At 35.9% G+C, this 22139-nt stretch overlaps 1 protein-coding gene across 3 annotated transcripts; it reads right to left on the reverse strand.

Annotated features, from left to right (window-relative positions):
* Positions 1-3585: 3585 nt before the first annotated feature.
* On the reverse strand, positions 3586-6848 carry LOC113315217. Of its 3 annotated transcripts, none has more exons than XM_026563525.1 (3): positions 6340-6848; positions 5250-5693; positions 3586-5037 (listed from the first exon to the last, which is right to left on the reverse strand). In XM_026563525.1, exon 3 carries the CDS (start codon positions 4676-4678, stop codon positions 3623-3625), a length of 1056 nt encoding a protein of 351 aa, XP_026419310.1. In that variant the 5' UTR covers positions 4679-5037; positions 5250-5693; positions 6340-6848; the 3' UTR covers positions 3586-3622. The 3 variants fall into 3 exon arrangements, with proteins under 3 accessions (XP_026419310.1, XP_026419311.1, XP_026419309.1); XM_026563526.1 differs by having other exon boundaries at positions 3586-4484; positions 4781-5693; XM_026563524.1 differs by having other exon boundaries at positions 3586-5693.
* Between the last annotated feature and the right edge of the window lie 15291 nt (positions 6849-22139).

Here is a 22139-nt window from a genome sequence, read left to right on the forward strand (position 1 = left end):
GTGTGTAGTATCTTGATGGGATCAGAGTCGTAAGGAGTGAAACTGTACCTTGAATCAGTGTGAGATTGATTAGGGTTCAACTACAGTCCAGACCAAAGTTAGTTTGTAGTAGGCTAGTGTCTGTAACGGCTTAATACAGTGCGGTATTCAATCTGGACTAGGTCACGGGATTTTTCTGCATTTGCGGTTTCCTCGTTAACAAAACTTCTAGTGTCTGTGTTATTTCTATTCCGCATTATATTTTGTTATATAATTGAAATATTACAGGTTGTGCGTTGTATCGATCAATTGCGAAATCCAACCTTTGGTTGTTGATTGGAAATTGATTGATTCTTGGATATTGGTCTTTGGTACCATCCAAGTTTATATCTCTTGTATTTAATAAAGAATCGCAGATTTTTATTTGCTTGAGTATAGATTAAATCAAGAGATCGAGATATTAACTCCTTGATATACTTTTTATTAAGATTGAGTCTGACTGTCTAGTTTATTCTCTTAAAAATATATTAGAGTTAGTCCATACATATTTCTAATCGAAATATTGGGTGAGGTTGTTAGACCCCCGCATTTTCATCAAGAACCTCATCAATAGTCTTTTTGACTTGCTATATAATGATGGTATGGTTTTTGTTTTCATCGACTATGATAGGTCCGCAATTCCGGACCTATCATTTATTAGTGTCGATAAATAAAGAGGATCCTTATTTATTTATTTATTTATTCTTTTCTTTTCTCTTCTCTTTTTTTTTTCCTTTTTCGGCACACTCTTTATGAGTGTTCGACAATTGTCTATGGGGCTTTCAAATATTCAACCAATGATTACCTTGCTACAACATTCACGGTAGTATCAGAATCCCACAAAATCACTTTAGAGAAACATAAAACTGCAAAGATAAAAAGAAAGTGATTCAATAATGATTAATTGAGAGGATGAATCTTTCAAATGACTGTCATAGCTTAGTTTCACATTCAATTATGAATATATATATTTAAGGATTGTGGAATGATAAAGTGGAACTCAATCTATTGTCGTAAGAACTGTTTCAACCTTAAAAGGTTTAGAGTGTCATCCTAATTAGCTCATAATTAACTCCAAAAGATGAAGTCTCAAGAATGCAAGAAATCAAAGAGTATTATTATTATTATTTTATTTTTATTTTTTCTTTTATATGCAATCCAAACATGCTTAACTACTCCCCCACGCTTAAACTCAACATTTTCCTCAATGTTCAAAACCGAAAATTCTGATTTCTGACATAACAGCTCTGAAAAATTCAACAACTGTACAAATGGGCAGGGAACTAGGAAAAACATTATAAACGAAAGTTGTTCACCTACGTATTTTCCACAATGTGTCAAAAGGGAACAATGTTTCGATATAAGGTATGACTTTTATGGCCTCCGGACTGACAGACATGCAATCTAAAAAAGTTCTGGAAAAATACCGAAACTCAAATTTCCATGCCTATCGCTCCAACTTAACATACTCCAAATTCAGATTTTCTTTTTGGAAAAGAAAGGTGAGTCTGTTCTATTTAAAATTTTGGGTCAAACACTCAAATCGGACTCTGTATGAAGTCTCGAGAGCTGTTTTCGTAACTAGTACGCAGTCAGAATTTTTCTGACGAAAATAGTTTCGTCAAAACTTTCATTATAAATATAGTACTTTGTAAAATCTAAGATGGGAATGCAAAATATGATATTAAAAACTAATAAAATTAAAAACAAAAGGGATAAAGATACAAAACCAATGGGTTGCCTCCCTCGCAGCGCTTGGTTTAACGTCGTCAGCCCGACGTTATTGTCATCGTCCATACACCAGTAATCTGAAAATTTGGTAATCCTTCCAAATAAAAATCTGCTATTCAAATAACAACTTAATAAAAACATTAGCACAAAACATAAATATTGAAGCTATCACTTTATTGAAGTTTCCCCCATACTTAGTTCTTTCTACACTCGAAAGTGGATAGAGAACATAAAATTCGGGAACTTCAAAAGGTTCCTCATCTTGGTGAACCTGCACAATATTCGAATCAAACACATCAAGTGGGGGATACTTAGAAGCAAAATAATCCGTTAAACTTTGGAAGCACACAACTCTAATCCTAAGTGAGGTATTTTCTTAAAAGTTGGGTTAACAACTCTTTGAGAAGCTACTTCGATTAGAGGAAAAGGATCAATAGATATTATGCAAAGGATTAGAAAAACCTTGTACCAGATCCTCGTTAATTATCTCCGATGAATTATTTACCTCAAGTATATCGTGATCCTCTATCAAACTATTGTTATCTAGCTTACTTGGGTCTTCCATGACTTTAATTGATTTGGTTTCATTCTCAATCTCAATTTCTTCGTCAACCTCTTTATCGGAATCAGAATCTTCTCCCAAAAAGTCTAGTTCATTGATGCAACTCATAATTTCTCCGTTTGAGTACGTTAAACCATTTATAACAATAGATATGTCATATCCAATCTCATCCTTTTGAATAGGCAAATGATAGTTATTATGATCCGGAGTTGGGATAATCATATCATTGTTGAAAAGACTTTCAAAAGGTTGTTCATCTTCATCAGAATCTTCGTCATCCATAAGAATTTCGGATTCGGTTTGGCTTTGAGACCAAACTTCTTCATTCCTTGTCTCATTGAGTTGATCAATTTGTATTTTTAAGTTCTCCGCACGCCTTTGAATTTCCTGAAGTTGCTCATCTTATTTATCTTCAATTGTATGGAGCCCTTGTTGATGTTGTGCCATCACTTGGAATTGGTCAAGACGTTCATCCAAACCGACACCTTCACTCACCACACTATTTCCAGACCAAGTATCCCCTTTTTGAATAGGTGAATGATCATAAATACGATTAGGAGTTTGGTTAGATATATTGAAGTAATATTCGGTTGACATATGATAATGCATAATATGATCAAACTTCTGCTCAAGTTCAGGAGATAAACGATTAGAAGCATAACTATACTCCCATCCCTGTGATTGTTCACTTACATACCTGTCATAAGGTTGTCGATGTAAGGATTCGCAAGCTCATCAACTCTATCATACCGGTCAAGAGACGATTAACCGCTAATGACTCGATTAGTTAACATAGATTTTGATTAATATAAATTAATATTACAATAATTTGAAAATGAAACTAGTACCTTTAGATAGGTCTCAAAAATTTGTGTGAAATGGACTACTCGAACGCGCCAATCGGGCACCGGATGAAGAAGATATCACACGTAGAACTCGGAATAGAAGTTAATCATGTTGACCGACGACTGGACCGTTGACTGACGACAGGACCTCTCGTTAGTAATAGATCACCCCTTAGTACTCTAATTGGAGTTAAATAGTAAATCTTTGTTTTGGTGTAAAGGGAGTGTAAACGAAACAATTATATATGAGTTAATTAAATTGGAATGTGCGTAATTATCTTCTGTGCATGGTGGAAGGTGGTGGTGTGACTTTGTGGGAGAAACATAGAGGAAGTGGTTGGGAGCTCGACAACTTGATAGGAGAGGTTGAATAAAAAATAAAGAAAATACAAAAAATAATAGAATTTCGTTTGGTTAGAAAGATGAAGATAAAGAGAGTTTTTTTTTTAAACAAAGAGGCATAAAATTACACAGTAAGGTTGTTTATATCACAATCTATATGAGAAATTAAGACATCAGGTGGAGTCAACCACCATTCCCCACACAAACTATGTTTACGAGCAGCTTTAGCTACAGCATCGGCTACCTTATTACACTCCCTATTAACAAACACACAAGACCAGACAGAGTTATTGGCACATAAATTTACACACCTCTTAAGAAGAGGGACACTCTGCCAATGAGACATAGACTGTTGATGCAGATAAGAACTGATATTCAGATTATCAGTCTCAAAGATCACTTGATTCCACCCATAGTATTTAGCTAGTATCATTGCTTCAGTTAAATCCCAAGATTCAGATTGATGTATATTAATAGCTCTTTTCACAATCCCTTTTCCCATCACATATTGTCCTGCATGATTTCGAGTTATTATACCAATAACAGCTAAAAGAGAAGGAGGACTAAAAGCAACATCAATATTAACTTTCATCACACCAAAAGGAGGAGGCTTCCAAGTACTATGCACAGAGGATCTAACAGTAATGGAGCGAGAAACATGATCAAAATTAATATCTAAATGATGCCGGGCAATATAGTGGTTAATCTGATGTATGATAGAGTTAGTATTAGGGGTAAGATTATTAAAGATTACTCTACACCTATGTTTCCAGATATTGTGCATAATGCAAGCTATGACATGAATGGTGATAGGGGTATTGTAAATACTAACAAGAGAATCTTTAGACTGCCAACTCTGAACCCAAGAAAGAAAATTTGAATGCTGCATCATTGAAGTAAAACCAATGGGAAAGAAATATCTCCAAATATCTTGAGCAAAAGAACAATGAAGCAATAAAAGATCCAAATCCTCCTTGTTAGCAGCACTGCACATAACACAATTCTGATGAGAAGAATCCATATGATGAAAAATTCTGTCTTTAACAGGAACTCCATTATGAAGGCCTTTCCATATAAAAATTTGAAACTTATACGGAATTTTTAGTTTCCAGAACTTGAGCCAAAAGTGAGGAGACAATTTCAGAGAAGCATTGTTGGTGTTGTCTAGCTGACATAGCATTTTATAATTTGAGGAGGTTGAAAATATACCAATTGAAGTAAAAGGCCAAATAAGAGAGTCTTTTTAATCTAACTGAAGTGGAATAGTAAAGATGGAGTTCACCTGGGCATCAGTAAAGAGCTGTCACAGAAGAGCAATATTCCATTGATCTGTATGGTTATCTATCAATTGCGAAACCCATTGATATTTGTTTAAATTAAGATCATTCCAATCTTGTAAAGTAGCTGCCATGGAAGGGATCCAATTGGCAGTCCAGATGTTGATAGACTCCCCATTTCCTACCTGCCACTTAGCATACTTCAAAATAATGTGAAGACCAATACATATGCTCTGCCATATCCAGCTGGAATTTGTATTCTCTGGGGGTGGAAAAAATTGGAGATCATTATGAGGAAAATATTTACCCTTTAAAATTGTAGCCCAAATAACATCTTGGTGATGAAGCAGGTTCCAAGCTAATTAGCTAAGAAAGCTAAATTATAACTACTTAGATTCTTAATACCGAGTCCACCTAGACTTTTAGGTAATCTCATAGTATTCCAAGAAATAAGATGAGGAGTATGACGGTTACCAAAATTGTTCCACCAATAATGTCTCTGAATCTTGTCCATATTCTGAATAGTGGAGTCAGGCAACTTGAAGACTTGCATTTGGTACATTCCAATCGAACTCAGAACAGCATTTACCTGAGTAGTTCTCCCATCTTGATTAACAATTTTACTGGACCAGCCTTGAAGTCTGTGATTCATATTATCAAGAATACCCTTACAATTTTGCTGTCGAGACCTGTGTAACAAAAGAGGAATTCCCATATACTTTTCTCCAAGACCCATAAGCTTCATATTAAGAATACTGGTAATACCAAATTTTCGGTTCCGAGAAGTATGCTTAACAAAGAAAATTGTTGATTTTTCCATGTTGATTACTTGACCAGAGGCTTGACCAAAATTATGAAGAAGTTGTTGAAGATGTCTTATCTGATTAGCACCGGCTTAAAATAAAAGTAGACAGTCATCTGCAAAAAACAGATGGTGGATTGCAGGGAAATGCTTATTAATTCTAAGACCTTGTAATTGATCAGAAACGACACTATGCTGAAGAAGTCTTGAAAAAGCTTCCATGACGAACAAAAATAAGTAAGGGGACAACGGGTCTCCTTGACGAATACCTCTAGTTGGAGTAAAAGAAGCTGAGGGAGAACCATTAATCAGCAAAGAGATATTAGTTGTAGAAACACATTGTTTAATCATATAAATCCAATCAGAATGAAAACCCAACTGACGAAGAATAGAAATCAAAAAAGACCATTCAACCCTGTCGAATGCTTTCGACAGATCCAGTTTCAAACCAATCAGAGCTTGGTTAATATTTTTGGTCTTCATAGTATGTAGTAACTCATGTGCTATTACAGCATTATCGTGGATGTGTCTTCCTGAAACAAAGGCAGTTTGTGTAGGGGAAATGATATTGGGCAAAAAAGGTTTCAAACGGTTAGCTAAATTTTTTGAGATTATCTTGTAGCTAACATTACAAAGACTAATCGGTCTGTAATCAGCAGGGGTTTGAGGATGATGAGTCTTAGGAATCAGAACTTGATAAGTGTGGTTAATAGCTTTGAGCATATGTTTATGAATAAAGAAATGTTGGACCATAGAAATTACCTCAAAGCTAATTGTATCCCAGCATTGTTGATAAAAGGCCGCCTGAAAACCATCATTTCCAGGTGATGCCCAAGGTCTGATACTGAAAACCACATCTTTGATCTCTTGATCATCAGGCAGGAGAATAAGTCTCAAATTATCTGAATCAGATATGCAGGGTTGAAACAAGTTGAGAATGTCCTGAAAAATAGGCGACTTAGAAGTAGCAGTTACATTTTGAAAATGAGATAGCATAATTTCTTCAATTTCAATTCTTGAGTCATACCAAATTCCCAGAGGACCCTTAATAGCATGAACATTAGATCTTCTCTTATTGAAATTGGCTAAAGAATGAAAATAATAAGTGTTTTTGTCTACCTCTAGAAATTTATCACCAGCTTGCTGCATGAAATATTCTTTCTGAATAGTAAGCCAAGTTTGCAAAGAATTACTTAACTGAAGAACTTCAGGATGAGAGGGAGCCAAACTATTATTAGAACATTGTTGAATCTGATTCTGAACATTATGAATTGAAGCTTCAATATTACCAAAGGAAAATCTTTTCCATTTATGAAGTTCAGTTCTAGTAAATTTCAGCTTACTAGAAAGTTGATACGAAGGAGAACCCAAAAATTTAAGCTGCCAACTCTTGTTGATAGTTTCAGTACAAGAAGGAACACGAAACCAACATTTGTACAATTTAAAGGGAGAATGTTTGCTATAACTAGGAGTAATATGTAACAAAATGGGACTATGATCAGATGCAATAGGTATTAGAAGTTGAAGGTGGGAATTGGTATAATTATTTAACCAACGAGTATTAACTAAAGCTCTATCAAGACGAACAAAGACATGAGCATCTCCATCTCTATGGTTATACCAAGTGGACTTATGACCAGAATACCCCAAATCTATAAGACCTAATTGTTGGACAAAATTTCTAACATGACTAGAATGATGAGGATGATTAGTAGTGTTGTGGGTTTCAGGATCATTCATAGTGAAGTTCAAATCACCAATAAGAACCCAAGGAAGATCCACATAGTTATTCATGTTAAGAAGATATTGCCACTGATTATCAAAATCAACAGAATTGTGAGCCCCATACATAAAACTAATCAATAAATCCGGCTTACTGTCATGAGTATGAACTATAGTGTGAATTGTATCAGAAGTAGTATGCATAGTTTCTAAATCTACACCGTTTCTCCAAGTTAAAGCAATACCACTAGAGAGACCAATGGAAGGATAAAACCAATAATTAGGACATTTAGTTTGAGTAATATAGAATTTCATCTTATTAGGTTGGGCTTTAGTTTCTGAAAGGAAAAAGATATCAGGGTCGTATTGAGTCAAGCAAAGTCTAAGATAATCTCTAGTGTGGGGATTTCATATACCCTGGAAATTCCAAGAAACTATTTTCATTTTGAAAAAAGCAACAAAAAGAGAACTAAAAAGAAGAAGAGATTGAAAGACTAATAACCGGATGAGAAAAATACTAAAAGTGATAGATAATACCTGTTGATCAGCAACAGTGGGATTACGATTAAGGAATCGAGACCTAGCATCAATATCCCCAGTAATTAGCTCAAAATTAACATTGGTTTGTGCTTCCCAGTACTGGTTTCTTTCTATTGGCTGAATGAAAGAATGCTCATCAGGCTGATGATTCGTCGAAGCTTGTGCATTTACATTCTGAGGATGACTAGTAGAAGCATGGTTGCTAGTATTTGCCTGTTTGGGATCATCATCAGAGAGAACAACTGAATTCATATTCCTGCATCTTTTGCGACGAGTAAAGGTACGACAACCAACTGCAGAATGAGAACTTGCAGGGACTATAGCATTATATGCATGTGGTAGTGCTCTGTCAGTTGGTGCAATTGACGAATCAGATTGCGAGTCCGTAGCAGTGAAGTATGATATGTGCATTCCATCTAACAGACCAAGCTGAGAAGAAGCTGGTTCTTGTAAATATGATCTTCGCTGATGACCATGTTGCATAAACAAATTGGCCAACTCCTGCGGACTTCTTTCTGGTAGCAGTACTGGCTCTAAAGCAGGACCTAAGTTCCTCACAGTTCTTTCCATATTAATTTTCCGAGTTTTACGATCTGCACAAGTCGAGTATCATGATCCGGTACCTTACACTCATCAGAAAGCTTATAAGGCTGCTTTTCAAAAAAGAAACCAACCCATCTTGCCACTCCTGCAGCATTAGCAACGTGATTTCCTTTAATCAAATGGGTAGTCACGTTCACCATAACTAAAGCTCTGAATTTATTTGAAGTTGTTGGATGAACACCATCAGGTTCGACTCCCACAGTTTCTCCCACAACATTACCAAAAAGGCTAAGCATTTCTGGGCAAGTAAATTCAGGGAGAAGATATTTGTACTCAAGCCAAAAAGGGGAGGTATTAAAGTTTAATTTTTGATAAGAAGGATGCCAGTCTTTAAGAACAATCAGATAACCATCAAAATTCCATGCTCCTCCAAACAAAATAACATCTTTATCTTCTATCGAACAAAATCTAATACCAAAGATGTTAGGTTGAAGAGATCTCACCATTATCTGCCATTGATTATCTCGTTTAAGATGATGCCAAATATATTTAGCAGCGTTTTCAGCATTCTGCCACAACATGATGCCAGGAGCAAATAGTTTACCTGCTAAAAAATTTTTCCAATCCTTAATACCTTGAGACATAGTTGTAGTAGAGTGAGTCACAACTCTAGCCTTTGAAAGATAATCTTCTAAATTGATACCTTCCATATGTTCAGAGATTTTATTGATATTATCCGACATTTTGAAACGATGAAAATAATACCTCAGGATTAGAAGATTAAAATTAAGGTGACTGAAAACCAAAAGTGGAAAAGGTATATAAAGAAAAAGGAAAGCAGGTGGGAGTAAGGATGATGATAAGTGTTAACAATTATTGATAGAAGAGAAGGTGGGTAATAAGGTTGGTAAACAGGTATTGTTACAATTGAAGAGATAGTGTAATACCAGGAATTAAAGTTTGCAGGACCATTCTTAAAGTACCAAGTATCAATCAATGATAGTAATCTTTTAACACGATAATAGAGATGCACCACTGCAAATAGGATAAGCCAACATACCTGTAACCAATGAAATTTGAGCCAACTGATAATGATAGACATTGTTGCAGCCACTGATGCAGACAAGCAGGCTTTAATACTGCATAACTCTGTGGAAGACAGCAAAAAAACAAAAACTAAAGTTAATTACAAGCAAGGAATCAGAAACAAACAACAAGGAGATGAAAAGAAAACCCCCAAATTGAAGATTCGATTATATCAAAAGAAGGGAGATTTTGGAAAAAAGTAAATTGAATCGAGGATAAGGATGAAAAAAATAGGGCTCAATTAATTGAAAACAGGTTAAATTGAAGAAGAAAACAACACCAAAAGAGACTAAAGGAGATAGAGAAGTGAATTAAAACAGAGATCTGATGCAAAGAAGTGAGAAATTTTGGGTTTGATTAATGTTGACTTGTTTGACTTTTCGCTTGACTTTTCGCGGATGAGGTCAACAGAGAGGGAGAAAGAAAAGCTTTCCGTTTTGAACCTCGTTTGTTTTGATAAATAAAGAGAGTTCAGAGTAGAGATATTAAGAAGAATTTGTTAGAGAAATAAGAACTTTATGATGATTATGATTATTGTAAAACTAGATTAACCACTAAGATTTGGGTATTGAAACTACTAGGAACTTTTGTAGAGATTCAGACTATGAAAGAAGGTGGTAAGAAGAGGGTTGATAGTCTTCATTAGAGGTGTTAGGAAGAAGTACAAATTAATGGTGTTCTTGATGGATTTGTGGATGGGAATGATGATTGTTGATGGAACAAGTTTAAATAATCAAGGTAACATGACTAATAGATTCTAAATCATGTATAATGATTTGGGTGTTCTTTAGAGGAGAATCAATCAATTGATAGCATGATAATCATGATTTTATGTGATTATTCTTTCATCTTTTTAATGATTTCTAGATACCATATAGGTTTGTTTATACCATAGTTTTTGTTATGATTTATATTTTATTGAATTCCCAAGCTATAGGAACTTAGTTTGATCAATTTAGAATTGATTTGAGCGGGTTATGATAATTTTGGTGATGAGTATCAAATTTGGAAAATACTTGTTATTGCGGTGAGTAGTCATGTTCACGGATGTTTTTAGGTATGGGAGAAACATATTTAGCTCTGGATCAAAACTAAAAAGTTGTAGTAGAAGATGCCATCTTTTGATAGAGCCAATAATCACTTTATTTGGGTAAGAAACGACCGACTTAGAGACCTCCAAAATTAGACCCTTGTGCTATTTCTAAGTGTGCTAGAGGTTGAAGATGAAGTGAGTTATAGTGAGTCAACTCACTGAATCATTGAGTCAACACAGTAAGTCAGCTGAGTCAGAAGTCTTGTCAGCCGAATCAGACTAAATAGGTTAGAGAAACGGGTTAATGGGTCGGGTCATGGGTTAGAACGTGGGTTAGCGGGCCGGTTTGGTGGGCTGTGCCGGATCAGGCCCGTTGGGCTAGGGTTTGTGCCAGAATCTTTATTAGAGTATTTGGACCACTTCTTTTCCTAATTAGCTTATGGTTCCTTCTGCAACGTTGTAGCATTTTTCTAGGGATTTCCGATGATACCCAATTTGACCCTATTTGGATAGGTATATATCATTTTATGCTAATAACACTTAATACTAGGTTATAGAACCATTAATAAAACTAGAATAGTTAGTTATTTGACTTAGCCTATAACTGGAGACTTGTATCAAATTATGTTATGAATCTTGTGTGAGCCTTTCGGCTAATTTCTTAGAGTACTTGTGTGATTAACAATTACTCTTTATTAACAACGATCGATCTAATAGATGGACCAGTGGATCGTGGATCTCGATTAATGCATGGCTTGTCATCAAAACAGGTGGGAACTCTGTAACCTTCTTGTAATCATTGAGCATTCTTTTTATTGCGATCATGGTGAGTCTTTATTACTTTTGGAAATGTTTGTGTGTTTCACTATCTATGTAAATGCTTGTATGTGTCTTGATGTGCGTGTAATATGCGTTGTATGATTTCCCTGCAAGGAGTGTCTGTGATTCCCCACGACTCTTTGATAAGTTAAGTATGACGGCTTCTTCCCCGTTTTAATATTATTTAGTAGGGCGGCTTCTTCCCCGTTTCAATATATTAGTAAGGCGGCTTCTTCCCAGTTTTGATAGTAGATAAATAATATATAGTAGGGAGGCTTCTTCCCCGTTATAATATTACATTGTAGGGCGGCTTCTTCCCCGTTTCGTTATTATATATATTATCTTATTTTGGGGAAATCACTTGTGTGCATATTATACTTGTTTGTCTAACTTTCTGATCTGATAGTAATATTCTGAATCATGGTTTGTATGGGCACTCTGTGTGGACGATGTTATTATTATTGATTAGGGTTGCTCTCGCGTCGTCTTCTCCAATGAGTTTGGTGAGGTTAGAGTGACACTTACTTCATGATGCATAAATAGATGAATGCTTACTTTCTTCTTGTTTCTTTCGATTATATGCTTTAGAACTGTGAAGCATGTTAGTGATTACTTGAGAGTTACATGTTTTCATTGAGCACCCTTTTGGGATGATGTGCTCACTCGTTCTACTTCAGTTTTCAGTAATCAGAAGAAAAGGTGCGCTCGAAGATAACCGTCTCGTAGCTTAAAGATTTTATCGTATTAGAGATGTTGTGTAGCTTTGTATATGTATATTTTTTGTTAATCTGTAAAACAACACATTATTATATTCATATCACTCGAGAGATCTTCATTTATACAATATCAGAGTGTATGGGTTTGCCTTTGGGATTAGCTTATGTAATTGAGATTCTTAAGATCATTAATATAGATTTGATGCTTCAATTAGGTTGTAATTCTATTAGCTAAGCAGGTTTAGTACTTGGGGCGTCACAGTTGATATGTATGTGAATATCCATAAGGTTCCGTAGGATATTGATCATACCCAAAATATTGGTTTTTATTATACCCATATGATGGTTGGTAGTTGTCATATGAATGAGATTGAAAACCATATTGATTACCACTATTATATGTATGATCTTTTGCTCCGTACATGTTATTTCCGTAAGGAAACATGACGACTCACAAGAAGGAGAAAATAAAAATAAAAATATAAAAAAAACAAACAAAAGCAAAACAAGAAAAACAAATAACAAATCAATTAGCGACTGCTCCCCGACAGCGGCGCCAAAATTTGTTTGGGCTGTTGTAGGCTCAACAAATTAATAAATATATTTCCCACTAATTAACTGGTAATATAGTGGTAGTAAGAGATCGTTCCCACAAAGAGCTGTGTAATTGATAGGTTATTTGAAATAGCAAAATAAAATAAATAACTAAGGGAGGTTTGGTTGTAGGATAAATATAAAGACAATAATAAAGAAAAGCGATGATCAAGGAATCCTTCGCCGTTACCAAGCGATAGCAGGACTAGAATACTTATCTATTGTTCGTAAGAACCATTCATCACCAACCGTAGAATAACAGCTAGATCAGTGTTATCCCCAAAACTCCTTCTATCACTGGATACGGAAGTTCTCGACTACCAGATTATATTCAACGAACCACCAAGTAGTAGATCACTCAAGGTGTAATCCAATCGAACGCCTTAAGCTTTGTGAATTTAGGTTGATCCCAGTAGTTAAACTCTTAGATCAAGGTTTACTTGCTGGTGTTGTCTTCACACAAGATTTCTCCACAGAATCCCTCTGTAAGGTCTCGCGATTTCTACTTGTGTAGAGAGTTAATCGACGATTACTTATCTCATAACTTCTACTAGCGATAGAACAATCAATAGACTAGTATAGTATGCATCCCAAATCAATCTAAGAATCACTCATAAACCCTAGATATCGTAAAGACAAACGATGATGATAAAAACTCTCAATAGATTTGTATTATTAATAAAGCTTCACGCTTAGAACATTGAATTCATCCTTAATCAACAAAGGTTTAGTTTCTCATGATTACACAATTACCCGGTTTTCCCCTAAAGGGGTAAACCCTAAAATATTAATGAAGAACAAACGTATAATATGAGATTCGATTCCATGACCTAATACCTTTTTAAAGGTTTACGTTGCTTGGTCTTCACGTATTTAGTTCGGTTCAAGAACCCGACCCAAAATAACGAAATAAGGTTCCCAAACGTGCCCTTAGGCCTTCCAAGGAGTTTATACACGTTTCCCTACTTGCTAGGTATGCGTACCCGTACGCGTACCTCAAATTCCAGCAAAAGTTTTCGGAACTAGGGTATGTGTATCCGTATGCGTACCCTAGTGTCTTCGGTATTCGATAAAAGCTTGTTTTGGCCACAACTTCTTCGTACGAACTCGGAATGACCTCATTCTTTTCGAATTCTTTTTATCTTTCAATTCTATTCAAGATGGTGATGAGAAATCCTTAATTTGAATGATTTAAGATAGGTCTTTGGCCCTTCTCTTGATTTTGAGCGTTTTGCTCCTTTTCGTCGCACTTCTTCCACTTCTCTTGGACTTGGGCACTTGGATACTTGGAATACTTATCTTCTTAGCTCTTTTCAGCACTTTGTATATCCTTTTTGGATGATTCACCTAATAAAGGCAAATAAGAGAAAAACAATAGTAATAATACGAATATATGTAAGAATATTAGCTAAAACAAGTATGGAATGGACACTAAAATCATATGAATTATGCACTTATCATAAGTCTCGGAGTATGTTAATTTTTTGGATTCTTGGAATATGAAGAAGATTACAACTTCTCATGTATCACCACTTCTGACTCCTCTTTGTCGAGAAAACAAGAAATTGAGAAGATGTTCCGCAGGTGTTTAGTTTTCGAATCGTTCTAACGAATCGATCCTCAAGGATTCTGAGGAAAACCTACGTATAAATTCACTTGAATGTGATAATCTTTATCAAAAGTATTTTTTGTTGGAAGAAAAACTTGCAGAATCTGAAGCAAGGATTAACTCCCAGCAAACAAGTTTTAATGACAGAGAAAGCGCTTATCTCGCTCGAGAAAAACGCCTTGAGGCCGATTTAGCTGGTGCTCTTGATAAAATCAAGATGTTGAAGATGACTTGAAAAAGTTCAATACTAGTTCAAGTAAATTAACCACTATGCTATGAGCAAGTAAAAATCATCGTGATACACGAGGATTGGGCTATAAGGGAATAGATGCTCCAAGTATTAGCAAAGAGGTAAAATTTGTCAAGGCTAGTGATTCTTCTCAACAAAAGGTTTCCACTGATGGAAAAAGTGAAATACCTTCACCGGCAGTTAAAGTTCGAAAGAGCAAAGTATATCAACCTTCAAAACCAGCACACATGAATCCGGGTAAGAACGTTCCTTATATTTGTCATTATTGTGGAAACAAAGCTCACCTGGAAAGGAGATGTCGTTTTCGTATAAGGATTGAAAAACTTCATGATATTCTTGTTTGGGTGTAAAAAGAAGTGATTAAACTGGGATCATATGTTAAGGCTAACACTCTTGACATTACGGGTTGTAAACGTCCAACCTTTAGGCAAAAAAAATTAGTGATGTGATAATCCTAGTTTTGCCTATAAACATCATACGAAGACTTTTCACAATCGTAATGGTTATCAAAAGGATAACTTTGTAAAGATAAAGACAAGATCCGATGCTCCCAATTGGAGAAAGACTAACTTGCAAAAGAATAGTCAATCCAATTCTCTTGCGAGAAATATTGACGAGAGTAATGGGAAGAAGGTTCCAGTTGTTCCTAAACACACTCAGAAGTGGGTTCCAAAGAAAGTCAATGATGCTTTGAGTGTGAAAAGGAATGATCTTCCAGAAAATTCCATGACTATGGAGAAGGCAGTATCCATGATGTTGGAACTTAAAGAGTTCTTTGGAAAGATGGATTTGGATGTGAAAGGTTCTAAAAGCGATCTCTTTCATGAGAATCCAAAAGTCACTTGTGGTGAGAAAGACATGGTTCACCTCAACACAACTTGAGTTTGTTGTAAGTGCATCCTCACCAAGGAACACCCTGCTATGTATACGGTGAGGAATGCACAAGATTTGGGGCGCACAAATTATGTTCGGTAAGGCTGTAGAATTCTATTGGATTCTTCTAAAAAGGTATGTCTATAAAGTTGATCAAGATTTATTATTTGCTTAGAGTACTTAGAATGATCCATGTCCCTTTCTTATAGTTCATTTCTACCTAACTTGATTCGTGTTTAAGGTTTTTAAATCTTTAGGTTTGAAAATAATAGTTCGGGATGTTTGGACTGCATAATACACATATCAGGTATGCATACCGGTATGCATACTGGGCTGTAGACGTCGATATTCGGTAAACTTGTTTTGGCCGTAACTTCTTCGTCCGAACTCGGAATGACCTCATTCTTTTTGCATTCTATTCCTTTAATTCTCTTAAAAATGGTGATTAGAAATCCTAAATTTGAATGAGTTGAGGTTAGTCTTTGTCCCGTATCTTGTTTTTGAGTAATTTGCTCCGTTACGTCGCACTTGTTCTACTTCTGTTGGACTTGGGCACTTGGATTCTTAGAGTAATTCTCTTATAAGCTCATTTGTAGCCTTTACAAGAATGATGTTGGTGAATCACAAAGAAGGAAGTTCAAGAATAGGCAGTAGTACGCATTGCTATGGGATTCTGATGCATGGTCTTTAATGACTTTGTATGTTCTTATTTGTTAAGAAAATCTTTTTATACACCTTTGGTAACCACTCTTGGTGTAAATCCGTGCGAAAAAGATTGATTCTACCTTCAAAGGGCAAAGATTGTTTTTGCAGTATTAATCTTTATTGGTTTTATATATTGCAATTTATTATGGGATATGTGTGTGTAGTTGCAGGAAATCCTACACTACACTCCTCATATGATTTCATTATTGATTAGCTCATTTTTAGGTTTACACTCTTAATTTCATTGATTAATTTCTGAATGTTCTTACAAGAAAGATGAAGAAGTCAAGAATGATCTCTGCTCTGAATTTTCTCTCTCTTATTTACTTGTTTCTTACTCAAAAAAGATCTCTCCTCCCTTTACAACTTGAATGACTATTTATAAGGAAATACATAGTGGATGACAGTTAATCTGTCCTTTATTTTCGGATATGGCTTGCGACATTCTCGCAACCTTACAAATGTTAACTTCGCAAGATCTCTAATTTTCGCAAGACTATCACATCTTTCTCATGATCCTTGCTGACGTTGTTTCTGAAATTGTTCTGCGACGCTATTGTGCAATACCACTGATAATTTCGCTGAGACATAATTGTTGCGTGATTCTGATCCTACATCTTTCCTCTTCTCATATGTTCTCTGCAAAGTAGAGAATGATGTGAGAAATGCCGCAACTGCTTATCTTCTTATCTTCTTATATTTTGCATTTATCACACATATTCTTTCTTCCATTTATTTCTCGACACGTCTTTTGTAACCGTTACTTTTTAACCGCTTAAATCTTTCCGTATTAACCGTGTTTATTTTCTTGAGGAAAAATTCCCTCTATATATATTTCTTTTCACTCTCTTCTTCTTTATTTTTATTCTCTCTGCAACTTCATCGTTCTTCTGCAAATTCCATTATTGCAACTTTTCTTCTTTCCTCTTCAATCTTTTTAAGTTCTTCTTCATCTTCAAACTAGATCTTCATAATTCGTGATCTTCTTCGAGACAATCTCCCTGCTATCATTTCTCATGGATTCATCAAGGTTATTCTTCTCTTTTCTTCCTTATGAGTTTTGCTGAAATTGATATATTTGAAATTAATCTTGTTTATTTCCTTATGTGATGTTGTTTATGTGATTCCCATACTCTTGTTATTTCAGCAAAAGCGGCTCCAACACTAAATTTACAGTTCAGAACCCTAACAATCCCAAATCACAGCATAAAGTTGTCGCACATAAAAGAAAGTCTGCGAATGAGAAGGTAGTAAGAAACACTATTTTTTTTTAATAACAATATTGTTGCCTATGTTTCTTATCTAGATTGTAATTCACAGGGTGATAAAGATCTTCATAAACCTCACAAGAAATCTCGCCACCTCAAGACTGTTCCAACTTCTGTTCCCTTCCACCTACTCATTTCTTCCAAATCTCCTGCGACATCTTCGCAAGATAAACCTTTGTCTCCAGTTCGTGAAGATGCTGCCTCTGATTTCATTTCTTCCAAATCTCCTGCGACATCTTCGCAAGATAAACCTTTATCTCCAACTCGCGAAAATGCTTCCTCTGATTTCATTTCTCCAGTTGATATTTCTATGATTGAAATTCCCCTTATGGATCCTTCTGCGAATGGAACCTCTTCTCTTCCCATTGAGAATGTTTCTCAACTTTCTATCTCTACTAGTTCTCTACCCAAGTCTCTTCCTCTGTCGAAAGAAACCGTGGAAGGGGTAGATATTTTTTTCAAGGTTTTATCTGAGATTCTGGATGATGGAAAGAAGTCTTCTACTGATCCCATCAAGTCTAATGTTTGCGAAATTCTGGCAAGCATTTGGGTTCTGACAAAGCTGCTTCGCGGAAAACTTTAGAAAAACAATATAATGCTCTTCGTCTTGAAAATCAGAAACTTCAAAATGTTTTGCTCTATCGTGACAATCTTCGCAAGAAGAATGATGAATTAAGAGGTATGATTTCCTCATCTATGTCTTTAATTTGCCTTTTCGATGGTTTTATCCTTCCCATGTTTAATTATCCTTTAAATCCCTCTTTCGCATGTTAAGCATTAAATCAAAAACCAGTAATGGAGAGATATCAATTTGAATCTGCTGTTGAAGAAGACTGTGTTGATAAAGAAGTCTTAATGGATCAATATAACCAATTAGATAACCTCTATTCATATTCCCTTGATCAAATAAATAATTTTACCAATGAAAATACCCAATTAGTTCAAAGACAAGATCTATTAAGTAATGAAGTATCTCGTCTTTCTTATTCTTTAACCAAAGCTAATTTAGGGATGGAAACTTTAGCAGATGATAATAAAACCTTATCTCAAGAGAAGCGAGTTTATTTAAACAAGATGGCGATATCTTCGCAACAACTTAATATTCTCCAAAAAGTATGTGCTGACCAAGAGAAATCTCTTCGCTCTTTAAGAAATGAACTTAAAGAAGTAACAGAATCATCTATCGCTGAAAGAGATACACTCATTCAAGGTAGAATAGCTTTAAGTGTGAAGGAAAATTAGCTTAAAGAACAATATTCCAAATTAGAAGAATCTTATTCTTCTCTTGCGAAGAAAAATGCCTTCCTTGTTTTTAAAGAGAAAAATCTTCAGTCTCGACTTAAAGGTTTAGTTGGAGATAAATTTGATGACGCAATGGACCATTGGGAGAATAGTTGTCTATCCTTGATCCAACACCTTATTTCGAAAAAGGAAGGTAGTCATAATAGTTTGACTGCCTTAATTATCTTTTCTTTGTCATATCTCTCTGAATTCCTTATTTTAACAAAATTTTGTATTCTATTTTTCGCAGAGTCTGAGAAGAATCTTCATTCTCTATTTCTGACTTGGAGGCTAAATATGCTAAAATTCGCAAAGAGAATGCCTTGCTCGTCTCTACCCTTACTGGTTCTCGCGATCGAGCAGAAAGAAGACTTGATTACTTGCTTATTTTAAGATATTCAAGATAGGAATCATCAAAGAGCACTTCTTCGCCAAGTTCATCTCCGGGCTGAAGTCCTTGTAAATGACATCTTACTATCCAACTCTCTTCCTCCTACATCAATTGATCCTAGAAGTAGATGATGATGAAGTTCCTCGTCCTGCTGATAGTGATTATGATTACGAAAGCGGTGCAGAGGATAATTTCCTGGAAGATGAAGAAGAGGTTCCTTCTAAAGAAGTATCTGCTGGTGTTAATCAGAATGAGAAAGAAATTTCTCCTGAAGAAGTAATTGCTGGCGATAATCAAAATGCTAGTCATGGCGAAGATCAAAGCCGAAATGAAGGAGAAGCTTGCGAGAATGTTGGCGAAGAATTTCTGTCATCTCCTGCTACTGATATTAATATTGAAGCTTGAGCTTCTTTCTAGCTTTGTTTTCTTGAGCTGTCTTATTTTTATCACTTTTGAGAGCTACATTTTTCAATAACTTTGAAGTCAACTTTTCCTTTTAATATTTTGTTGATAAGAAAGATAATGCTTCTTGTATATCGATTCCCATACTTGCCTCTCATTATCTTTCTTGCACAAAATAATCTGTTGAATGCTTATCATCAATTTGTTTTATCATATGGTCTTATTTTGCCTTCCTAATTAAAGGTCTTATTATGCCATCTCTTGTCATTGCGACAAAATCGCAGGACGTCCTTGCATTTTCATACAAAAACCCATTGATCTTGTCTTAACTTTTCTTTTGTATTATGGCCTCTTCAGGAATGTTGCGACAATATGACAGGCCTAAATATTCTTGCGAAAATAAAGCCCCATGACATTGCCGTCTTGCGACGAAATCGCAGGACGTCTTCGCACTTTCATGCGAAAACCCATTGATCTCGTCTTATCTTTTTCTTTTGTATTATTGCCTCTTCAGGATTGTTGCACAAATATGACAAGCCTTAATATCCTTGCGAATAAAAAGCCTCATGACATTTGCGTCTTAAGACACTTATCAGCTCCCTAATGGAGGGTGCCGCCCTTATCTCCCCCTGGTTGCCCCTTCAAGGAGGCGTACTTCTACCATACAAGGTTAGCTCCTCCCATCCAGTCTTAACAACAACCAGTTGTTTTCGCAGCCTCTTATCCCTTTTCCTATAGGGCTTATGGTTACGAGACTGCACCCTAAGTGGGGTTTTCTTCAGGCCGAGTGCAGTATAAGCCAAGACTTGTCAAGAATGGCAAGGACGCTTCAAACGCCCCGGCACCCTTGACTCAACCGTGTACCTCGGCGCCTTGATCAGATTCTGCACTCCTTGGAGAGTCCTTATTACCTTAGTCGCCCAACCTAAGTCATATGCTTAAGTTGAGAATCCAAGGTGCCTCTCCCGGATGGGCTTTATTGACCCCAAATCTCCATGACTCAGGTTCCGGTGGCGGTGTAGCCTTTCCCTGAGCCATGTAACAGGTACCCCCTAATATGACGTACTTTAGGTCTTACATTTGCCTCTTGCGAAATTTTTTCGCGAACTAGGGTGTACGCCATAAAGGTTCGCCCCTTTCTTTTATGTCATTGTTCTGTGGTTATCTCTGCGACAATTTCGCACATCATGATCTTCTTTTGATATGAGTAATTCTGCAATTATTTTTTCAGAATTCATAACTTCTCAAAGCTTCTTACTGATAATATCTTTTCAAACACAACCTGTTCCATGGTCTGTCTAATCTATGACCAACATCTCTCCTTCTGGATCCATTAATCTATAAGCTCTGTTCCAACTATCTCCTTAATGATGTAAGGTCCATCCCATTTTTTAATTTTCCACCATTTTCTCGCTGATATATTGGTGTTTCTCGCAGAACTAAATCTCCTGGTTGAAATTCACGTATTTTGACACGTTTATTATATTCTCGAGCTAATCTTCGCTGATAATTCTCCATATGTTGTAAAGCTTTTTCTCTTTTTCTTCTAATTCATCAAGTTTGTTTAAAATTAAACCCGCACTAAGATTTTTCTCCCAAGCTTCTCTTTTTGTTGTCGGAATAACAACTTCTGTTGGTAACACCGCTTCAACTCCGTATGTTAAACAAAAAGGTGACATTCCAGTAGCTTCTCTTCTAGTTGTATTATAAGCCCATACTGCATTATGTACTTGTTCGCACCATGATCTGTGATGTCCTTCCAATTTCTTCTTTAATATATCTGCAATTGTTTTATTTGTTGCTTCTACTTGCCCATTAGCTTGTGGATACAAAGGAGTGGACTTTCCACATTTTATCTTGAATGCATTAAGTAACATTTCTATATTCTGCCCCTCAAACTGTTTCCCATTATCAGATACCAACTGTGCAGGAATTCCAAATCTGCAAATGATATTTTCGAATATGAATGTAAAGATATCTTTGTCGCGAATATGTTGTACTGCCTTCACTTCTGTCCATTTTGTAATAATCTGTTGCGACTATTAGTATCTTCTTTGTCCAGTTCCTGGTAAAAATGGCCCCACAATGTCTAAGCCCCATTTTCCAAAGGGCCATACACTGGTTGAAGATGACAATGGTGCTCCTGGTGCATGTATTTTTCTTTCCATGTCGCTGACAATCTTCGCAGCGTCTTGATATTTGTTTTGCATCTTCATGCATGTATGGCCAATAATAACCTTGCATTTTTGCTCTATGTGCCAAAGATCTTCCTCCACTATGATTGCCAGCATCTCCACTATGTAACATTTTCAGCACCTTTTCTCCTTCCTCCTCGTGTCAAACATCTGAGTGATGGTCCACTAAAGGATTTTCGGTATAGCAACCCATCTCTTAATTCATAATTCGTTGCTCGCTTTTTTTAACTTGTGTGTTTCCAATCTATTTCTTGGTGTTTCTCCTTTCGCCAAATATGCGAAGTTCCATTCTCCAGTCTGCGACATTGTTCATTTGTTCTTCTTTTTCATTATCATCCATCACATCCACATCTTCCTCTTCTTTATTTATTGATGGTGACAGAAGTGTTTGTATTTTTATGCATCTCGCAGTTGGATCTGTCATCATGCTTGAGATGAAAGCAAAAGCGTCTGCGAGTCTATTATCCTTTCTTGAAATGTGCCTCCATTTTATCTTTGGGATTTTCGCTGATAATTCTTCAACCAGCTTCTTGTA

Source organism: Papaver somniferum, chromosome 10 (genome assembly GCF_003573695.1).
Source record: "Papaver somniferum cultivar HN1 chromosome 10, ASM357369v1, whole genome shotgun sequence".
Classification (NCBI taxonomy): domain Eukaryota; kingdom Viridiplantae; phylum Streptophyta; class Magnoliopsida; order Ranunculales; family Papaveraceae; genus Papaver; species Papaver somniferum.

Coding starts and splice junctions, on each gene's coding strand:
- LOC113315217 (XM_026563525.1), bottom strand. CDS start 4,678: ATGCTATGTCAGCTAGACAACACCAACAATGCTTCTCTGAAATTGTCT.